This window comes from Tympanuchus pallidicinctus, unplaced genomic scaffold (genome assembly GCF_026119805.1).
Source record: "Tympanuchus pallidicinctus isolate F22 unplaced genomic scaffold, pur_lepc_1.0 scaffold13, whole genome shotgun sequence".
Taxonomy (NCBI): domain Eukaryota; kingdom Metazoa; phylum Chordata; class Aves; order Galliformes; family Phasianidae; genus Tympanuchus; species Tympanuchus pallidicinctus.
Genome location: NW_026294648.1, coordinates 10,354,094 through 10,376,459, shown reverse-complemented (window position 1 = coordinate 10,376,459; position 22,366 = coordinate 10,354,094). Strand labels below are relative to the sequence as shown.

The following is a 22,366-nucleotide window of genomic DNA, read 5'->3' as shown; positions in this document are numbered from 1 at the left end:
GCACACATTTTGATGAATTCCAGAGTGGTCTTCCAGTCAAACTTACTGTATGCATCTATTTTCCTTCAGGGACTCATTTTCCCTAATTATAGAAAATGGTAGTGAAATCCCTTACGGGAAGTTTTGTTTCAGTCATTTGCAAAAGCATGAGGATTTCTAATATACCATTTGACACTATACAGAGAAGTTAAACAAATAAAGTTGTCACGAGGAATAAAATTAACTAACTGAATTTATAGATTACATTCCCATTCACTGTATGGCCACTCATCTGGAAATGTAAGTGCAGCTCTGGAGTACTGGATGTGGCATTTGTATTTTGGACCAGATGCAAGAAGCAAAGCATCACATTCAGGTATGCATGACTGCATCAAAAGATCAGGAAAATAACAGGAATATTTCCAGCAGTTTAAGCTCTGGGCCAGGAACCATAAACAAAACTTCAGGTCTTGTCTTCTCCCACTGCAGATAGGGAAACTGGCAGGCTCAAATGACATATTTTACTGCTGTTCTACATATGACCTGCTGGCTGACCCTGGTTGTGTGCAAATGCTTTCAGCCTGTTTTTTGAACTACTGTCATATCAAAATAATATTTTTATTTCCAAATAAAGCACTCTCATGCTTTCACATCTTCTTAAGAACATACACACAGAGTAAATGCAGATTAAATCCAGAGTCACTTTGCATATGGTTTATAATTTAAGAGTTGTCACATGTAAATATTTTCTCAGTAAAGAAGCTTTATAATTAAATAAAAGTAAACAAGTTTTCACTCAAATTTGATCTTATGAATCTTAAGATCTCACCACAGTTCACAAAGTTATTTAAAATCTATGCTAGGAAAGTACTCAAAAATAATATATTGGAATAATTTTAAATATTACTTTACCGTAAATGTATTTCAGCATGTCCAGGAGACACCTGACACGACTTACACATAACACAAAGGCTGAGACAGTACTGATGGAACAACTGAGGAGAATTTATGAATAACAGCACAGGGCCTGGAAATATCATCTAGCACTACTACTATGAGAAAATGCATTAACATCTGCTAACATATTTTTGTCATAAGAAAATTGAAAGTTCTAAAGTCCTGTATACTAGTTCAAAAATGGAAAGTAAAAAACTGAAACTTTCCTCTCTTCTATGTTTTTGAGCTTCTATGGAGAAGAGGTAGCAAGGTTAAAAGTAACATTCCTGATAAAGATGGAGTTCCAGAAGATGTACACAGTTAGAATCACAAGTCATGAGTTAAAAGATGTTTGTATATATGTATATATACAAAATCCAAATCCCAGAAGACGTTGCTTTTAGTTCTTTTCAGAATCAGGTTTGCAATAGAGAGCTTTTCTTCCTAAAAGTTACTGCATGCTTTCTGAATTTAACAGCACATCAATGTTTTATGATATATTTTAATCCCTGCTGGAAGCAGAGTATGTGTAAAAGGCTTTAAAAAAAAATGTCAGGCACTTGGTAAGAGCTTGTCAAAAGCTTATCTAAACTTGTAAATCCTTCGAGATTTCCCCCAAACCATACATTTTAACTCTACCTCACTGTGAGTACAAGCTTTTTGTGCACGCACCATGAGAATATAAAGTATTAGTACTTAAAGGCCAATATTCAATCAATAACTTTGCATGATATTCTTCCATTTCCCTTTAGTCATTAGATTTGTTGAGTGCTGGAAGCTTTTACAGTGTTCTGGGTCAGTGACAACCAGAGAACTTAAAAATGCAAATAGGCAAAGGAATGACAGCATTCCGTGCAAGCAACCCTAGCAGGAGTATTACACTACAAAGAGTGTACCATCATCTTGCAAAGCTTCTAAAACAACCTGAGTTCTGGTCTTGCCTGCAAAAATAAATAGGCACGGGTACCAGAAGAAGAACTAATTCTTAAGGCTTAAATTTGAAAGATGTCCAATTTAGCAAGGTGTAAAAAGACTTGATAGGTCTGGTTTTGATGTTAATCACATCACCTTCTGGGAGCCTCCAAACTTCAGAGAATTTGAAGACATTATCTTAGATGAAAAAATATTTAATTAACATTTTTGTGTAGAGCCTATTTATATTTCTTTGGGTTGATTATAAAGAAAGCATAACATTTTGGAGTTTGAAATGTGGACCATTGGGGCAATAATTAAAGTGGCTGGCCACTAGTACTGAGCTGGTTTCAGGGGCTGCAATCTACATAAGCTGCTTTCTCCTCTTTCTTGTGTTAAAAAGATTTTTTAACTATATACACACATATGTATATTTAGAATTCCATTTTATTTATGAAAACTTTAACTTTCAGCAACTGATATGATTCATCGTGAGTTTTGTCAAATAGTAACTTTATTTTCCCATAGTGGAATTTAATACTTTTTAAAAAATGATTGAAGGGCATGATGTAGGACTGGAGAATACCATAATAGAATACTTACCACGTGAAGAATTTTGTTTTCTGTTTCATACACCGTACAATCCTGTGGGAAAATAAAACAAACACAATTAATGCATATTGTTTTAAATTTCCTATTAAGAAAGAAAAGAATGCTAAATACTGTCAACTATCTCTTACAGATGTACCATAAACACAAACTCTTCAGTTCTGTCATGTCCAGAATGTCACTTCATAAAAGTAACCTGACTTTTGTTATGGCTCATTAACTTCAGGGATGATTTATTCTTCCATTATAGTAAATAAATTTTTCTGCTCAGTACTAGCAGTAAAATACATGTAAAGCAGTGGGGACACTCACGAAAATGAGAAAAAAAAAAGTGAATATAATTGATCTGGCATGTTGGAAATCCACTGAAACTCAGAGCATGATAGGCATTGCATGAATGCATGCTGTTGTACAAGTTGTGTGAGATGCAAACCATTGTGTCAGACGTACCAATAGGTGGGTTGTGCTACTATAAAGTGTCAGAAGGAGGAGTAAGCAGAAATTATTTTGATAAGTACAAGATTAAAGATGTTAAGGATTATATACTTAGTTTATTCTTGCTTCAAGGCCATAATTGTTTTTACTGTCCGCATGGGACAAAAACAGCCACAGTTCCATCTCTTGGAAGTATTTCCATAACAGCTCTAATTTTTGGTTTTGGGGGCACAAGTCACATCAGAAGGGGCTGAAGACTCAGAAGACTCAGGTTTGCTTGTGTTGCACACCGCTTCAGAGATATCCAGAGGGTTTCACTGCTTTAGTGACCTAGTTAGACCTAGTCACAAAGTTAGACCTGAAACTATAATCCTAATTGACCTCTTTATTTGCTTAAGTCTTGTAACTTCCAAAGCAGCCATTTTCCTATTCTAAATGTCATTTTAAGGACAGTAACTTGTATCAATCCATAACTTAAAACATTACTCACTTGACTCATATTTTTATTTAACAACATTACAGGCAGCCAGAATATCACTTACATTTCATGAACCAAAGCATAACACTTCCTAAAAGGTGCCCACTGCCTCTACTGCTTCTTAAAGTTTGGAACGACCTCTATTGCAGGGCACAGCCATGGCATGGGAGTATTGAACCCCGTCCCACAGAAGAGATTACAAGGGCACTGAGAGAAAATGCAGCTTCTCCTGCCAGTAAGCACTCCAAACGGGCTCATTAGTGCTCATGATGTTTTACAAAAATTAAATTAACAGGAACATAACAAAAATGCAAGTGTGCCAGGCAAAGTGAGATTAAAATAGAAATGCCTGCAATTCCCCTCACAAAGCATCACCTCTGAGGCCACCCGCAGCCCTGCCCCAGAGCTCCAGAACCTTCCGTCACCGAAGGCTTTGTGGTGGGCACTGCCCTGTGACAACAATCTGTTGTGTCAAAGGAGTGCTTTTATTTCACAAAATCTGAGGAGAAAACGTTTGTGAGGTGTCCCAGCACGTCTGCCCTGCTGATAGTTGTTATTTAAGTCAATTAACGTTTAATAGCAGTAAAAATAAAGTTGGAGAACTGCTAAATGTATCGCCATCTTGGAAGCAGCTTTTTACAGAGCAAGATAAGGACTTCAGGATATACTTTAAGGATACATTTGAAGTAAAAAAGACTTTTCTTTTCCTTAAATAATTTTTAAAGTAAATTTTACTTTCTGATATACACAAAAGATCCTCTAACTTAAGTTCCCTTAAAGTTGTCATTTTCCTCTTTTCAGGACCAATGTGATAGCAGTAACAGTTTTAATTTACGTTTAATTGCTTTAAACTTCCCATGAACTAATTCCAACATCCTCACCCTATTTGCTCTCCAAGTAGATTAGCTGCATGATCAGCTTAGGCTGTGGTACTCTGCAGGAGCCTCTGCAGCTGACTGATGGCTCCCTGCTCCTCTTGTCCAGCAGCAAAAGCCCTTGGCCGCATCCCATGCACAGAGGCCATGCGCAGCTCTTGGCCCGCATTTGTGGGGCACTGCGGTGAGGAGCCCGTCTGCGATCGCTGCAGGGCAGCTTTACCTGTGTGAGCCACACAGCCTTGTGCACACACCTGGAGCACCAGTAGCTGCTTCACCCACAAGATTAAGCATTTATTTTGGAGGACTGGCACTTTTGTGGAGGAATTAGCTTCTACGTGAAGACAGTTTTCAAAATAAGAAAGATAAACCAGATTGCAAATGACAAGGAACACAGAGGAATTTATATTAGCATTTCATGGTCAAGTACCCCTTTGATGTTTCTTCTGTATTCATGCTGTTATTTTCTTCAGCACAAAAATAAGAATGCAATTAGTCAGTTTGGTTGGCAATGCCCAAGGCAGTTTTTCTTACATGTTTTACACACTTCAAACAGCATATCCACCATCTCCCTTTAACCCTGCAAGTACCAAGAGAAACACATGATCACAGGAGGGCTTATAGCTTCATTTCAGAGCTAATAGTTCTATCTAAATTATTCCTTTAATTTCTATGCTACAAAAATAATATGAGCTTAATTCTGAACAAGCTTAATTACTTCAGGTCAAATAACTGAAGACTTGTGTAGAGTGAAACCGAAATTTTACTGTTTTGTAGAGCAGAATTAATGTTAGCTATACTTAGGTTGCACATCCAAGCTTACACTAGCATTAAAATTATTAATGGTTTTGGGATTCCTTCCAAAATATGTGCATAATGACTTTCTGTTAATACATCAGACCAGTTGAACTGAGAGGTTAAAAGCACTTGCAATATTATACTAACATTCTAAGATATGTAGGTCACAACATTCTTCTGATGTTTTTTGTTGTTTTTTTGTTGTTTTTTGTTTGTTTGTTTGTTTTCCTGATACACAGAAATGCATGAGGGATCTCATAAAAAAAAATAAATAGATTCTTCCAGGACTAACACTTATAGAATTCTGATCTAGAAGATAAATAATAGTTGTACTCTCTCTCCATCCTCCATAGGCATGTAGACGTTAAAAATGTATTATTTTTCTTAGAGTTAAAAAAATAAAATAAAATGAAGTAGCAGCATTCCATTTCTCCTCTGCAGAACAGTAAAGTACCGGAAATATGAAATAATCACTCCTACAATATCACGTACAGGCCAGTTTCTGCACTTCCACAACACTGACTTTGACAGGTCTGACACCTTCACAACTCTGCTAAGATAAAAGAGCTTTTTTTTGAATATTGATAAAGAAAAAAGATGGTAGGACTTGCACATAATCATGGTACATTCATCATTTTAGTTTGCAATTCATATACTACTGAAATTTGCAGATACTGTAAAAATTTTCAAAGGGCAATTGGGCCCCAAAATTAAGATGCCTCAAAGATTTTACAGCTTTCTATGTAATGCTATTCATTTGCAATTTCTGTTTATTTTAATAAAGTAGAGATTTGTCAGGGATAAGAAAACTAAGTACAATTTAGCATTAGATATCTAAAATTTATCTCATTCAGTATAAAAAATAGTCTGTTAGAATGGTTTCTATTATTTATGCCACTCACTTCATATTTCAGCCTACAGTTAAGACTACATTTTTTGTTAGGTGAGACATCTTTGCTTTCACACATTAAGATCAATTTTCCTCAGATTTAGTAACAATAAAGCTGCCTCCTTCTGAAGGATATTGCTTTATCTACACTTTCTGGTACTAAGTTTTACGTACTGTAAAAATATCAAATAGCTATTAAGCAACCCAGATCTAAAAATAAGGTAAGAAAAAGACAAGACTGGTCTTGATTTGTAACTAACCTTACAAATGAACTAAACATTTTTCATTGTGAATTTTCCTGGAGACTGTTCTCTGAGATATATTGTTTTTAAGTTGTCAGGATGAAGACAGCTTTTGGAATGAAGTGGTATTGAAGAAATGAAGAAATAAAACAAAACCCCAACCTATTACTGGCAGAGAAGTGAATTTCATTTGCCAAAAGCAGCCAAAAGAAGAAATGGAGACCACAATTCAAAATTCTCTTACTTTCACCTAGACCACGAGGGAAAATTAAACTCACACCAAGAAAGTACATATCAGCTGAGGAGAGTGTGAGAAACACGCTCAAGATAAAAAACTTCTGATCAGGCAAAGATCTCTGTGAAGGGCATTTTATTCACTATTGCAATAATGGGCACACACATCTACTGACAGGAGAAATTGTGCAACTCGTCAGTGAAATCTCCTCCATTATTTACCCTGGGTCCAACGCAGGTGAAGCCTCTCCTGGCACTCATTGGTTGAGCATCAATGTCTGTTACCAACCCCCTGCCTTTGGGTATGTCCTGTACTTTTTATGGCGATAACAGAACAGTATTTTCAACTATCTGCACATCAATTCTGCCCTGCACCAGACTCTCCCCTATGCTATATAATTACCTTATCAAGTGCCTGTGCCAATTTTACCTAGGTCTCAACTTTACTCTGTTCAGCAACTTTCTTTGTGAAAGGCAACTTATCCTATGCTACATACAGAAATACTGGAAATTTCCACTGCAGAAACACAATCTACCTCTCACAAGGGGAACTGGAATCCAAAATTTTGTACTGCAGAGAAGTTCATTTTGTTTAGTCTGTAAATCAAAAATAGCCTAGCGTTATAAACACTAAAAGAAAGCTTAATAAAGATACTTTAATAATTAAATGTCTACATAGGAATTTATAAACAAAGAAAAGAGAAAAAGGATTGTTTGTTTTTTACTGCAATATTGCATGAAGGTAAACAATTCTCAAAAGGAAAAAAAGTTGAGTATTAGAAATTAAGGCTAATTGCGTAAAAGACGTATGTGTGAGCCTTGGCTACACTGTGCAAATGCAAAATCTGGTAGATACTTGATTTTTTGCTTTTTTTATGCAAGTAATAATATTGAGGAAAAGATTTTACAGAATATTGCTACTTCAGAAAGCCTCTTAAGTGAGTTCTACTAACTTACACTCAGTCATTCTGTACTTGTGTGATTTCCTCTATTTCAGGGGCAGACGGTGAAAATAACAATAGTGACTATTACTGTTTGTATAAAATGTACAGCTACAGAACCAGGTGAAAGTATTTGATGTACCTGTGGATTGTACTACAATTACAGATTAGTAATGAAAATACTGCTACCCTTATTTGCTTCATATTTCACTAGTTCAGTGTCAATTACAAACAACTTTTATGTAACAGGCACTTTTTTGAGTGAAGAAGATGTAGTACAGTTGCATCTTGATATAAGAAAGAACTTGTCCCTGAAATATTTTTGATTAAACACACTTGAATCTCTAACAATTTTTTTTTAGCATTTAACCTGTTTCTGACTGGCATTGTTCTTCTATGGCAGCAAATAACTTAACATGAAATTGTCCATTCAAAAGATAAGTGAATTATTTTCAACTGCACACTATTTTTTTTATCTATCCAAAGACATGATTATAGCCAAAATCTAAAATCTTCCCATCACTCCCACCAAAAGAAAATATGGAAGGAACAAAAAGGTAATAGGCAAAAATATATTTTTTTCTGATCAAGTAAAAGCTTAGCAATGTTTTTACTATTATGATTTTTGAGCAACTATAAGTACTTGGAAAGACTGGAAGATAACTACTCCTACCTGTTGTACAATCGTTGTTAGTTCCAGGCACAGTTGAACAATGTTGTTTTTCAGCAGTGAGTATTCTGTCACACTGACAAATGGAGACCTGTGAGAAAGGAAGAATAGACTTATGTGATATTAATGATATCTCACAGTACTTATGATTAGTAAATTCATTTTCATAAAGGCGAGTATAATCAGGTCAGCTACTTATTCTCTGGTTTAATCAAGAAAAAAGACTCCTAGAATAATGAATATACTTCTCAATAACACAGTTCTACTGTTTTTTTGGAGTCTTCAATGGCATTTAGAAGATGTATACAATACAGAGATCGGTTGTACACCACAAAATTATGAATCACCTAATCACGACAATCTCCAGCAGCAAGCCAAATAACTTTTGTAAAATATGACTGTGAAACAAGAAACAATGTTGGCTGGAAGGAAGTGAATTTTGGCTAGAACCCTAGAAGTTATCATTCTTAATGTCAGTGAAACATGAGCTTCCAAATAATTGTAAGCAGTCAAAATTTCATTTGTATGGTTCATTAAAAAAGCATTACTAGTATGATAACACTCTTCTGCAGAAGTTAGCACCTTAATTCAGAGAGGAAAATAATGTTTCCTTAGTCAGTAATAGCTTCCTGTGAACTGGGATTTTCTGCAGGCTTTCCACGTTCTAACCAAATCTGACCCATCTGAATGTATAAGAACTGACAAGGTAATAGCCCAAGAGAATATGAATGCTGGCATTAGTTTAGGAAGATGTCACCAGGATTATACAAATCTCATAAAGCAGGGTTATTCACTCTCACCATGACTTCTAAGGTGCCATTTATATATTCAAGAGCATTCAGATTCCAGATCTCCACAGCTATAACTCCAGAAAAATGGAAACAATTGAAATTCCATGCTGCAATTGTATGTTTTGGGTTCTGTCTTGCTACAGATTTTTAAATTTGAGACAGTGATAGACCCAGGTGAAATAGTTTTAAACTAAAACAGGGGAGTTTTAGATTAGATGTCAGGGTGAAATTTTTCACTCAGTAGCGAGGTGCTGGAACTGTCCGTCCACAGAAGTTATGGATGTCCCATCCATGGAGGTGTTCAAGGCCAGTTTGTATGGGGGCCTGGGCAACCTGGAGTAGTAGGTTAATTAGTAGACAATCCTGCCTGTGGCAAGAGGATTGGAACTAGATGATCCAAGCTATTTTGCGATTCTATTATGATTCTATGATTCCTTTCCAAATTAAGTACTATCATTTATCTTCATATTCTCATATTCATATTCATATTCAGTACAAGGTCAAGAAAAAGTAAATTACCTGTCCAGCCAGGCTAGTAAGTTCTTGGCAGCACCAATCAGGTCAACTACAGAGGTAAGAAAATCATTTGGCAGTCGTCTGGAGGCCCTGCCATCATAATGGCCACTCCTCCTTCTACCCGTTATAAAATTCTGAAGATTTTTGGCCGAGGCGTTCAGCTTGTGAGAGAGAGTTCTCAGGTTTTCAGTCTCCAAACCATAGTTCTGAGGGGAAAAAGGAAAATGCAATCAAGTGAAATAAGGTGTTGTAATCTAAATTAACAGAACAAGGAGGCAGAAAACTCTAAATGGTACTTGACTGAAAGGGAACAAAACTTATGGATGTCTGGCGTCAGATTAATCAACAGGCTCCTTTGAAACGTGCCCCTAGTGCTAGCAAGCACGGTGGTCTTTTTTGTTTGTCTTTTACCCAGTGAATTCCCCACTTAGATCCAGGTGGTAAGTACAAAGATTTCAGCTCTAATACTTTTAAATAATACTTTTCAATAATAACTCAGACTCACATTGAAAGTCTCGAACTGAATTGAACCAAGATCTCTTCCTACCACAACAGAATGTAGTATAAGAAAAAATCTAACGAGCACTTAAACAAAATTAGCTTCACCATATGAATTGATTGACCATTATTAATTTCAACAGTGTGTATATTTTAAAGGATGAACGTTCATCAGTACTGCATGTTAATTTTACTCACTAAACTTCTTCCTCAAAACAAAGACTAAAGAGCAGCAAGCAATGTACAGTCTTGCTGGATGACAATACTGATATTTGTACAAAGACTAAATGTTTCCAACAACAAAAAGGGAAAATGCATTGAATGACAACAAGCATATAAAGTGGGACTGTATGAAAGTCAAACAAAATATAAATAAATGGTAGGTGAGGTTGCTTGCTAAATTTGTATCAGTTCTGACTGGTGCACAGGCCTGTTCCTTTTTTTGCCAGCTATTCTTCCTCTCAGATAATAACTCTGAAAAATAAATGAAGGTCTCTACCTCTAGCTTGGAGGACAAGACATGGAAACACTTCTCTATGTTCTTAGCTCAATTAAAGCAGCTGACTTTTAAAAATCATTTTAAACACTAGGAACAGAATTCATTTCAGTATTATGTACATACTATGCCTAAAGCATCCCAGTCAGTCAATGAGGTTTGGAAGCATCACATAGAAGACTGAATTGTGAAGCAAATGAAAATTGCATTGGCTTAGTTACAGAAAAGAACAATTCTTTTAATCTTTTTTCCAAAACAAATTTCATACAGTTAACAACAGTTTCACTGAAGGAAGGCTCTCTATTTTCAAAAAGTTTATATTTAAAAAGCATGTTGTATTTGATATTTGCATGCCATCTGTTTAATATTTGCAGTTAATCTTTCTTTTATTGAAATATTGAATGAGTTCCCTCCCCTCTATTTTACTGCCACTTTTACTCATGCCAAGATGATGACTAAGTGGATGTATGGGGATGTCTTTACCAGCTTGCAAACTGTACTAAGCAGTGTTCAGTTTCCCCTAAGGAGGAGTTTGATTTTGCATTCTCAACAACATTTTTTAATGATGATAAATCAGATCCTCCTGCTTTTATTTCCAAGTCCAGCCTTAGTTATCCCTGTGGTAACAAGCAGAAAATGTTTCTCCAAATAATCCATTATAGAATGAAAGCTCAGGGAACCTGTCAGTTTACTTTCAATAAAAGTCAAATGGGAAAGGAAACTGCTAGACCACTGAGTCCATGAAGTGCCAGTATATTTGCACCAGATTACAGGTCAAAATTTTGAAGAGTGTGGGCTGGTTACTATCAGACTGATCGCCTGGAGTGAATTTTACAGTCTTGATTCAAGTCATGGAAAACATGAAATGTAATTGAGGAAATCCACCTAGTAAGCAGGTTTTTTCATCGCAAAGTTTACTAATTAGCATGCCAGTGATAACTTTAATTAATGTAAAGTTTTAAATATAGAATAGATTAAGAATAAATAAAATGTCCATAAGGATCATCGAAGATTAAAGGTAATTTTTCAGCACAGTAAAAGTGCTGATGCAAGCTAGGAATTTAATTGAGATCTATTTAGTAAGGTACAATAAAAGGAAAAAGATAAAAATGACAGTGAATTAACATCTCTGTAGAAGACAGATGTAGTAATGCTCTAAATTTAAGCTTCCCTCAAGTCTAAGATCTTCAAGTAAATGAAACAACTACAGACAAATACAAAATTGGAAAAATAATGATTAAAAATAGTCTTTGGATGTATCACTTCCAAGCACTTCATCCTCATTTACTGCATCAGAAAACTGCTGAAGGAAATTATGGCTCCCTTAGTTCTTCCCAAGTCAGTGGGGGGATAAAAAGAGATGTCCCAGAAGAGGCAAGAGCAAACAGGTGTTTACACACTCAAATTTGATCTAAATCCATTATGATTTAGTGAATGTGCTTAAAAACAAAAGATGGAAAAGAAGCTGTTTAAGAGAATAAGTAGGTGGGTTGCCTTGTTTTGTATATATGATGCTGTATGTACTTGGATCTCTTCTAACTCCCACTGGCATCTCATCTGCATGATGCCAACAGTCTCAAACCTGCCAAACTAAATCATTATCACAGCAATCATATCAGACCTCAGTTTTCACAGCTACATATTCTGCTCTCATTATGTTAAGTACATACTGCTACTGTGAGAGATACATAGAAACGTTCTTGAGCCTCTAAAATTGTGGCTCCTGGCAGGTGATTTCTCTCTTGCACAATTAGTCCTACATATTAATATGGCTTTAAAAAAAACAAAACAAATAGCATCAAGGCCACAGTCTCTAAAAGGTTTGAAGACAGTGCCATTAGCACAGATAGAATTCTTATAAAACAAACAAACAAAAAAACCTACACCAAAATAAAAACAAACCAAACCAAGGTTTCCTCCATTCCCTGTTTCTATTTTAATGGTGCTTAAGGCTGTTAACATAGCCTTTCATTTATTTACTTATTTATTGGTTACACTATTAGTGGCAGTGGACAGGCAGGTTTAGATGAGAAATACTGATTGCTAAATTGACCTCAAGCAATGTGTCATTAGAAGAACTACAGAGCCATGTACTTTGTCAAATCTCCTTAAAAACTTGTTCACAGGACAGCTCAGTGAGCACAAAGTTCAGATGAGCCCAGCACATTCCATGTCAGCAAATCAGGACTCAGAGCCATACTGCAAAAAGCGTAACTGCTGTGAGAAAGTAAGAGCCAATCTTGAACACAAAATGTGAACGGCAAGTCAATGAGAAGTTTACTTCATCTTTCCCATATTCAAAGAGAGAACTACTTTTTATGTCCACTTAATATGGTACGCGGCAGCGTTATTACCTTCACATAAAAAGTTATACGAAGATGGTCTGATTTGTTCAATAACAAAGATTTAACAGTACATTTTAGTTCTGCAATTCCTGGTGCCAAATCAAGCATCTTTTACAAAGCTTGCCATGTAAGGCATTCAAAACACCACAACTTAAATACTGAGCTGCACTCACATTTGCATGTTTCATACATCAGGTTAGGAATCTCCACTATTTATCAGTGCAGCCCAGCTGCGGTGGCTGGAGCTGCCAGGTCTTGGTTCCAGACAGCCGCAGCAACAGCTCAGAACCATTAACAAACCCACGGAGATGGGCCTTTGCCCCTGTGGGTCCTACTCTGCCCCTAACACCAAAACACTCTCAGCTGCTCCCATTCCAGTCTGCCCCAACAACAGCACACCTGGACTCACCGTGTGCTCCACTCCTTCTCAGAAGCCTGTTTCCCAGTTGCTTTAAACTGATGTATTTGTGAACTGCCATAGAAAGATGCTGCTATGCCCTCTTCTCAAGTCCCAGCACTGATGGATAGTGAGCTGAATTGGGAATTTAATTCATAAGTTCCACTTTTGCCACATTTTTGCCACATATTCCCACTACCAACTGCTTTTTGATCAGACCCATTCTCAGATGGCATAAACTGATTTAAAGGTATTGTGGACTTGCAACCATTGAAGCAGCAGTGCAGGGATGCTCTGCAGAGAAGCAGAGCTGCTCCCTCCAGGCTGCCCCGCTCCCCCGGGGCCATGCATCCCACCTGCCTCCCTGGGCCACCCTGCCACGTGCTGAGCCCTGAGCTGACAAGGAAAGAAAATCCCCAAGCACAGTAATGGGAGACTGCAACCTCCGTTGGGGAAATGCCACACGGGATCCTGCACCTTCCGGCTGTGTGCATCGCTGTGCGTGTAGCTCCAGCAAGGGCAACAGCCTCGCGATGGAAACCACAGCGCCCACAACAGCGTGTTCATTATTCAATATTGAGAAGAGGTAATCACAGCTTGCTTAATAAAGCATAAAACCAAAACCACACACTATATTTTTAGCATAAATTGTTCTGACATTTGAATACAGTGAGAAAAATAGGTGCAGCTTTGTAGCGTTTGTTGTTTCTGTTTTTAATTTTCCTTTCTGGATGTGTATTCTTAAAATACTTTGATTTGTAAAAATTTCCTTGCTTTCATTACGTAGACCCTGCTCAGATTTTTTTAAACTGTTCTGTTAATGATACAAATGAACAAAGGTTACCAAACTAGCGGGAGCCAAGAGCCCAGCAGGCGTTGTATCTCAGTCAGGCATGTCTTTGTTTCCTCTATAAGAATTTGCAAACTGAATCTCCTTCATGCACATAGCAAATGGAAGGAGGTAAAATAATTTTTTTCATGTAAACCACAGAGGGCCTTCTCTTGAAATTATCTGAACAAATAAACGAGTTTTACTGTTGCATTAGAATACTAAATTAAAAGTCTGTATAAAACTCCATTCCACAGAACATGACCTAATTTTAAGTATTTATTATAGATTTGAGATAAATTGCTAAAAGATCCAGATTGGTATTTTATGTGAACAGTCGTGACGTAAATTGAGCTGAAGGAAAGAATAAATTACACCCTGTAATTAGCATATTAAATTTGATAGTGTTAAAGATCTGCTGCAGTGGTTTGCAGACAGGAAAAAATGATTTCACATGCAGTCTGCTAAAAGTTACTGCTTTGGCACAACTAGTGCTTGCAGCATGCTGGGGTCTGCCACTTAACATCTGATGCACTGTACATATAACTGTATATACATATATATATATATAGTATGTAGGTTGCTTTGAAAACAATGCCTCCTATGAATTTCCATGGAAACTACACCAGATACAAGATTACAAAAAGCACAAAAACACTGTTTGTTAGTTACAAAACACTGTTTTTCAACACAGTCACATCCAGCATTGATTAGCAAGGCCTGTGTGTCTTGCTCACACAAATCTGTACCAGAGGAGGTGACTACTGTTGCTGTTACCACTGCTGAGATATAGCATTCACCACCTCCCTGTGCTCACACCCACTGTCTGTTCTCCATCAACATTCAGCCAGCATCAATAAATGGGTGCCATTTTTTCTACATGGGGAAATTCAATTCCCCCCCCTTTGCTTCAAATGCACTTCCGTGTCACAAGCCATTCTGTCAGACTGCCCCCCTGCTGCCATCTGTCACACGGCAACAACATGTAAGGGATATCTGCAGGAAGTTTCAGCTTCTCTGCCATCCCACCAATCTCCACCTCTGCCACTGTGAGCAAACATCACAAAGTAGGAAACAGTACTTTGAGAGCAGCCCTCACACTCACACAAAGGAGACATACATATATATGTGTATATACACACACATTGTATATATGATTCTGGGGATGTGAGGAAGATGTGCTGCACTGGCTACCATTTGCTGATTGCCTATGCCTGATGGCTCAGAGCAGAGCTATTTTTTAACCAAAGAGCTGTCTGCAAGTGACCTTCCATGAGCCCCAGGAACCTCCTCTGTCTTGAATCAACACAGAAAGCTCAGTAGAGATCATGAGTCAGGATACAAATTCAGTCTGGAACCTTAAACATGCCTCCTGAATGATAAAAGTGGGGCAATGTTCATAATGAAATGCAAGACTAGACAGCACTTAATGAAAAGTTAAAATTCTAAGAAACGCTGTTCTAGGAAATGTGTGTCAGCTGTAGCTCACACTGTGTCAGATTTGTCAGTGCACAGTAGTATTTTAAATTGGGTAATGATCATGATCACATATTTGGTGAGCAAAGGAATGAGACATCTGAATAATAGGCAATTGAACCCTACGTGACCTAATTCTCAGAATGTCTTATCACAAACCACCACTTCTACACAGTTTAACTTCTCTACTCCACTAGAGTAAATGTCTAGTGGAATTAGTGCTATCATAACTTTTCCAGTTACCTTCTAGAAAGGAGATGCTATACTGCACACTTAAGTGTATTAACACACAAAATGATAGCTGTTCTAAAATTATATTAGGATCATTTTCGCAGATTACAAAGCATATCTAGCTTACTAAATAGCATGTGATTTGTTCTGAGCTATGGAAAGGAAAAATATAGGTCACTTCTGGATACATGCTACTTAAACTAAAATATCAAATAATTTGTATTTTTGAAAGTACATAAAATCCTACCACCTGCTGTTTTACCAGCTGTAAATAAATTCCCCTATTGATAAAATACATGTTCAAGGCTGAAGACCGCAGTTCAAGAAAAATATTGTCTGAATTTGTCTCAGAACAACAATAAAAATAATCCATATCACCTTGTTTGATAATACTTGACTGTCATTTTACTATGGCTGTTAAACTGCAGTCGTAAAATTTAGCTTATGTACACAAAACACAATGATATTTCATAAAAGTATGAACTGCATTAATTTAACTATGGTAATACTATGCAAATATGTAAAATACGTTAAAAATTATCTGAAACACTTCAATTCTTTTCTCTGCATAACTTTCCTCCCCCTGGTGCTCTCTTCCATTATAATTATCTGAAGCAAATTGAGTCACAATTCTTTCTTGCATCCGAAGTGTATAATTTGGAACTTGTCACAGTGCTTTTTAGCACTTCATACACCTTCCTACCATCTTGTAATAGATACACTAATTAGGAGTAAATATTTTAACCTTATTTAAAAATGTAACTTTTGCATTACATTTTAACCCCCAGAGGAAGCTTTAGTGTTTCCACTGTCACTTACATTTATAATGTAATCAAGAATTATTAAGGTACAAGAGGATAGAACTATAGGTAACGGGAGGACGGTTGGACTAGATGATCTTGTAGATTCTTTCCAACCTTGAGATTCTATGATGCTGTGATATTGCACTATCAGTCGCTTTAAACTCTCTGCTATTCACTTGGAACAATCTTCAGATGAAAACACTGGAACAGCCACTAGCCCATGACATGTAGTTTCACAAAAACATTGAAGAAGAAAACTTCTTTTAAGTAAAGGTTTCTCTCAGAATAGAAGTCTCATTTCAGTTGGGAAGAGACGCATGGTTATCTACACTGAGTTATTTCTGTGGAGGCAATAAGCCTTCTTTTTCAGAACCAGGAGAGACTGAACCTTACCCGTGCTTAAAATAGCACTTTGGTTTATCTCAGAGAGCTGATGCTTTTCCTTCTTTTCTTCGAACTTCAGCAGCATGCCTGTGGGCAGTTCGTGTCTGCTCTTTGCCGTACTTTAATTCGCATTTTCTGCTCAACTCCATCTTCACGAGGGGTTTGGATCTAAACTCCCATCAAGTGAATTTGCATTTAAAAAAACTTCTCCACTTTAAAAAGCGTTTAATATTTTCTCATATTTTTGACCAAAATAGTCTTATAACCACAGTGATGTAAAACTGTGACTGTACTACACCACCCATATATCATTTCTCTGTCAAGCTGACATCTATGCATATTTAATAGCTTCAATGTCATATCTCAGAAAATATACCAACAAGGAAATAGAGCTTTGGCAGCATTTCTGTTCCAATATGCACAAAAGCAAGACCCAGGAGGATGGAAGAAAGTTGGTTTATTTTGTGGTTTTGCACATCGCAAGATAAATAGTTTCCAATTACTTTACTTCACTATTAAGGAAGACCTAACTGCATATGGCTTCAATTAAAACCCATATGTAAGCCAGACCTCTGTGATGGCTTGACCTCTTCCATATGTGCTATGCAGAATATGCTGACTGTAGATGCAGTGATAAATAAACAAGATCAAAAGATGACCCAGTAGATATTCCCTCCAAAGCATATTAGTCTGTGATCCGCTAACTTTTAAGCTGATCATCAACTCTTGCCTGCATTTGTGGTTATGAAGTTTCCATGTCACTACCAAAACATTAAATCTTTTTTTACGGGTATCTAAACTACATCCTAATTATTTATTAAATTCTCTCTTGCAGATCCAGGGAACTCCACTGGCTCTATTTCATGGGCAGAATATCTCAAGCTCCTACCATCTCTTTACACTACTGCCTAATCTTTGTATTTTCTCTGCCCCTCTCAACAAAACCCAATGAAGCCACAGATGTGGAGCACACTGTTCAATAATCACAAACCTTTATTATGTTTTACTAAAATCTTGTGACCAATTAATCTTTGTTATTTATTCATAATAATAATAATTTTGTGGAAGAACCAATTGTCCAATAATAAAAAGTCTTATTTTAACCTTTTCAAAGTACCTCTTGAAATGAATTACGAGTGCAAGATTACAGAGGATAAGAGATGCAGTATGCTGCAAAAAATCAGGATTTTGAGCAGCAGTGAAACATTCAAAGTTCAAATAATAATTGATGGGATTCCTTTTTGGAAATATAATGTCATAACTGAGCGTTACACTCCTGCATCTCCTTCCCACTGAGAATTTCAGTGGTACATTGCTACTTGTGCAACATAACATGCATTGAATCAGTATGGCTTGCAAATCAGGATCCTAAAGAAGAAAATAAATTATTCCTTTCTGCTAGGGAAAAACAATTTTGCTATTGAGATACATAAGCAATAAATAAAGCTGATCCTTCCCTATGAAAAAAGCTACAATCTTAGAAAAAAGTATATCCATTTCTAAATTTCCCAATACTGGTTTTATACCACTGTTTTAAAGTCACGTAGTGTTATTATTTTTCATTACAAGAGTAAAAATTAACAGTGCTTGACATGGGCCATTGCAAAGACAAGAGTTTCTTTGATGTTTAAAACTTCAAGTACTTCACTTTTAGGTTATTCATAAAAATATATATACATTTGCAGAACTTTTTTTTTTCAGTTAAGGAGGAAAAGCTAATCTCTTCTTGCAATGGCTCGTTGTTCTCCCTTTATGCTCAAAAAAATTATCCTGGACCCCCTGAACTTAATGTACTTTCCTTCTACTATTTAATGTAATTACCTGGGTCTGAATTAGCTGGATAAAGTCAATGTACTGCAAATCCTAGCTTTAACCAGCATAAGTTACTGCAATACACGAAAACTAGTACTTTCAATAATATAAGTTTAAGGTAGCAATTTCAACAGGCTAATAGATTTATTTATTAAAATGTTCAATGAAATAGTAGACAATTAATGTTATGCAGTAATTCACAAAATACATGCAGGTTTCTAACAGAAAGCATGAAGGTCCTCTATGCTAAAAGTCTTGATTTTAGAGCAACTGTATATTTCTCTCAATACAACCTATTAAAAAGTATCATTTCTGTGTTTGCAATGAAGATTAGGAGAGAAGTGATGCTGTCATGAAGCACTACAGAGCTTACAGCTTTACTGAGTTTAACTCTGGCACATAAGGATGCTGTTTCAGGGGATTTTCATGTCATCGCAACATGCTTAACAAAATCTGCACTTGTATACTTCACAAAATGAAGAATGAACTTTTGAAAATCTTGCAATGGGTACAGAACCATTTCTAGTGACTTTTATTGTAAAAATGACTTGAAGTCATCAGTAAGCATTATTTAATATCTGTATATCTGTAAAGGTCTAATAAGTATGTATAACATAGAAGCCAACAGAGCATGAAACTCAAACAGCCCTTCTTTGCCACTGCAGGTTTTCCCCCCTCTCATATGTGAGGAAATCAAACAAGAAAGATAAAGACTATCTGAAGCCACTGACATGAGCCTCATGTTTACAAGTCAGTGCACATATGGATATCTGAGCTCAGTAAATTAACATGGATACGCATCAACAAACAATAATTATGTTTTACAACAGCCCATAAAGAGCAGAAGAATGATGGACTCCCACTGTCAAAGCTTCACTACATTCAACTCCAGAAAAGTTTTCATTAGTCCAAAATTTATTGCACCCACCAAAAATAAACAAACCTTAAACACAGCCCACAGCCAAATCTCAAAACAAGGTATCTGGCTGATATTATAGTTACATATTTGGTCAGTGTTCCTGGACTGTCCAGAGTCAGCAGTATTTCCACAGCTCCAAAAAATCCAGAGGACTCACCTCAGCAAACTTCACCAAGACACTGTTGGCTAAGCTAAGGTGCTTTTCAGAAAAGTTTAGCAGTACTTACTTTTGCAATTTATACATGCTGTCTATAAAACTCAAAAAATGCCTAATCAATGCCCCCACATACACAAATGAAAGAAACAGCTGCTTGGTATTAAATACCACATAATAATGTTGTGAAAAATACATTTACCAAAAATATTATATTCTGCAATCTATGGCATTCTATATAAAAACAGGAACTCATAAAAATTAGGGGCTGTGATGGCTGATCAGTTTTGTGCATGTGGTTTTGTATGACAGGATTGTTGTTCATATCATAATACAATAACCGCCATCATGAAAGCCAGAGTGATCTGAAAAGGACAGCCTGACTCAGACAAACTCCCACACTTCAACCTGAATTAGAGTTTCATCCCTTCAAGCTGGTCAAGCCTTGGCTCCTATTTACTCAGTCTCTACTTGCAAAAAAAAAAAGCCCACTTTCCTCAAAGCTCTGTGAAAATGTAAATGCACTCTTAGTCCTCCACAAACATCATGCAGAAATGGAAAAAGTGTAAAAATCTATTTTGAACTAATATTTGCAGTAGCAGTGTTGATAATCTCTTACAAGATATTTATTTATTTACTTATTTATTGTGAAATGCTTTAATCATATACACTCTAATGACATTGTTAAAAGTACTGTAGAAATTCAGCAACGTGTTTTATCATGAAATGAGAAATGGCAAAGGACAAACTGTTCATTGCAGGGGAGTTGGATTAGATGACCTAATGAGGTTCAATAAGGCCAATTGTAGGGTGCTGCTCTTGGGTCGGGGCAATCCCAGGTATTTATACGAACTGGGGGAAGATCTCCTTGAGAGCAGACCTGCAGAGAAAGACTGGGGGGTCGTGGTAGACAAGAAGCTGGACATGAGCCAGCAGTGTGCACTTGCAGCCTGGAAGGCCAACTGTGTTCTGGGCTGCATTAAAAAGGGGAGGCCAGCAGGGAGAGGGAGGTGATTGTCCCTGTCTACTCGGCTCTCGTGAGGCCACATCTGCAATACTGCGTCCAGGCCTGGGGCAGGAAGGACATGGAGCTCTTGGACACTGAAAATCATACTTAAAACTTAATTAGTTTTCTTCAGTGTCCTAATCCTAGTAGATTTTTAGAAAAAAAATATTTGGTAATACACTTGAAGATTGGAAAAGAAATTGTCCAAACTGCTTGACTTAAAAGTCTAAAGAATGAAGCAACTAACTAGACTAAGCAAAAGATGATGTATCCTTTCTGTTGTGTGGAATAGTCAGCCAACACATGCAGTAGTATTAATTCAGTAGGTTGGCACAGCATAAGGAATACCACTGGGCTGCCAAAAGATGAACTTCTTTTCCAACTGAGATGCATGTGTATGTATAGACAAAATTAATGCATGTGTCAGTATTGTCTAAGGACACTAAGGAGAGAGAACACCTCTTCATTTTTCTCTGCAGAATATCTCAAAAATAAGATAATTTATTTCCATCTATTTAAGCATCAACATATAAAATGAATAATTCACTCTGGAATAATTATATTAATCTTTGAACAGGGGAAGTGGAGGTTGAGGAAATAAGCATCTGACACATCCAATGACTTGTTAAAAATGCAACTTGATTACACATCAGGCAAAATAATGAAAAATTCTTCCCAGAGTACTTCCAATACTGACAAAGCAAAAAAGAATCAGCAGAAAAGATGAAAAGCATCTAAATAGAAATCACTGTAGCTACAGCCACTGGAAAGTAGTATTACTTTAAGGAAAACTTGAGTGATTTTAGTACTGAAGAAACAACTTCATTGGTAGATACAGAGACAGCTATGAAAGACTGGCTGTGTCGTTTCAGCATGGTGCACCTCCCAGTGAATGCCTGCAAACTGCTTTCAGCCTGGCCAAACTAAAATACCATAACTGTTGTAATTTTATCAATGATGGGCCTGGTCATTTGTTTGGGAAAAAAAACCAGCAATCGTATTTGGTAGCTATGCCCCTTACATGCATAGCTTAAACAATATTGTAAATATACTAGCAAATTAAACTTGTGCCAGATGTTACAGACATGTTGATGCACAGGTGAGTAATTTGCCTTCTAGCAGGAAAACTGCTGTTCTTGGACTGCTAGCCTTTGCAGTAAATGCAGGGAGAATTTTTGTAATCTTTATTTCTCCTTAAAAGATATCACAGCACATAATTTCACTGAATGCCTATGAACTAATTGTACTTTCAGTTACTTTAGATGCAATCTATGTTTGAACATGCTTTTTGTCCTTTTCCATTCATTTTCCTTCCAGACATCAAAGTCCTAGTAGTATATTTATGTTTTAATTGTGGGGACCTTTACTTCATACCGACTTCAATTGTCCTAATGAAATTAAATTTAAATGCATAGATTTGAAAAACAAGCCACATTGACCCCAAAATCACTTCTTTCTCCCCAATATATTTTACCATCTCTCAAATAATTATTTTCCCCAGGCCCTGCTACTACTTCAGTCAATCAATGCCTTCGTGCAATTAGTCCTTCAATACATTTCCTGATTAGCATTTCAACTTTAATAAAATTACAATACAAAGCCTAAATGGCCTGAGTGTTTTCATCCATAGATGTTATTTAGGTCACTTCAAATAAATAACTGCAAAGCAGTTTCTGACCACAGTGGTAATAAAGGATTTTGATGCTTAAGA

The 22,366-nt window shown here is 36.6% G+C and overlaps 1 protein-coding gene across 2 annotated transcripts in view; it reads right to left on the bottom strand.

Moving 5' to 3' along the window:
• The window catches only part of LOC128076173 (connector enhancer of kinase suppressor of ras 2-like), a 172,763-nt gene that overhangs the window by 83,834 nt on the left and 66,563 nt on the right, over positions 1 to 22,366 (bottom strand). For both annotated transcript variants that reach the window (XM_052673561.1, XM_052673562.1), the window contains exons 3-5: positions 9,309 to 9,511; positions 8,002 to 8,089; positions 2,431 to 2,472 (exon numbers count right to left, since the gene is read on the bottom strand). In XM_052673561.1, coding sequence (XP_052529521.1) covers positions 2,431 to 2,472; positions 8,002 to 8,089; positions 9,309 to 9,511 — 333 coding nt within the window. The remainder of the gene's footprint in view (positions 1 to 2,430; positions 2,473 to 8,001; positions 8,090 to 9,308; positions 9,512 to 22,366) is intronic.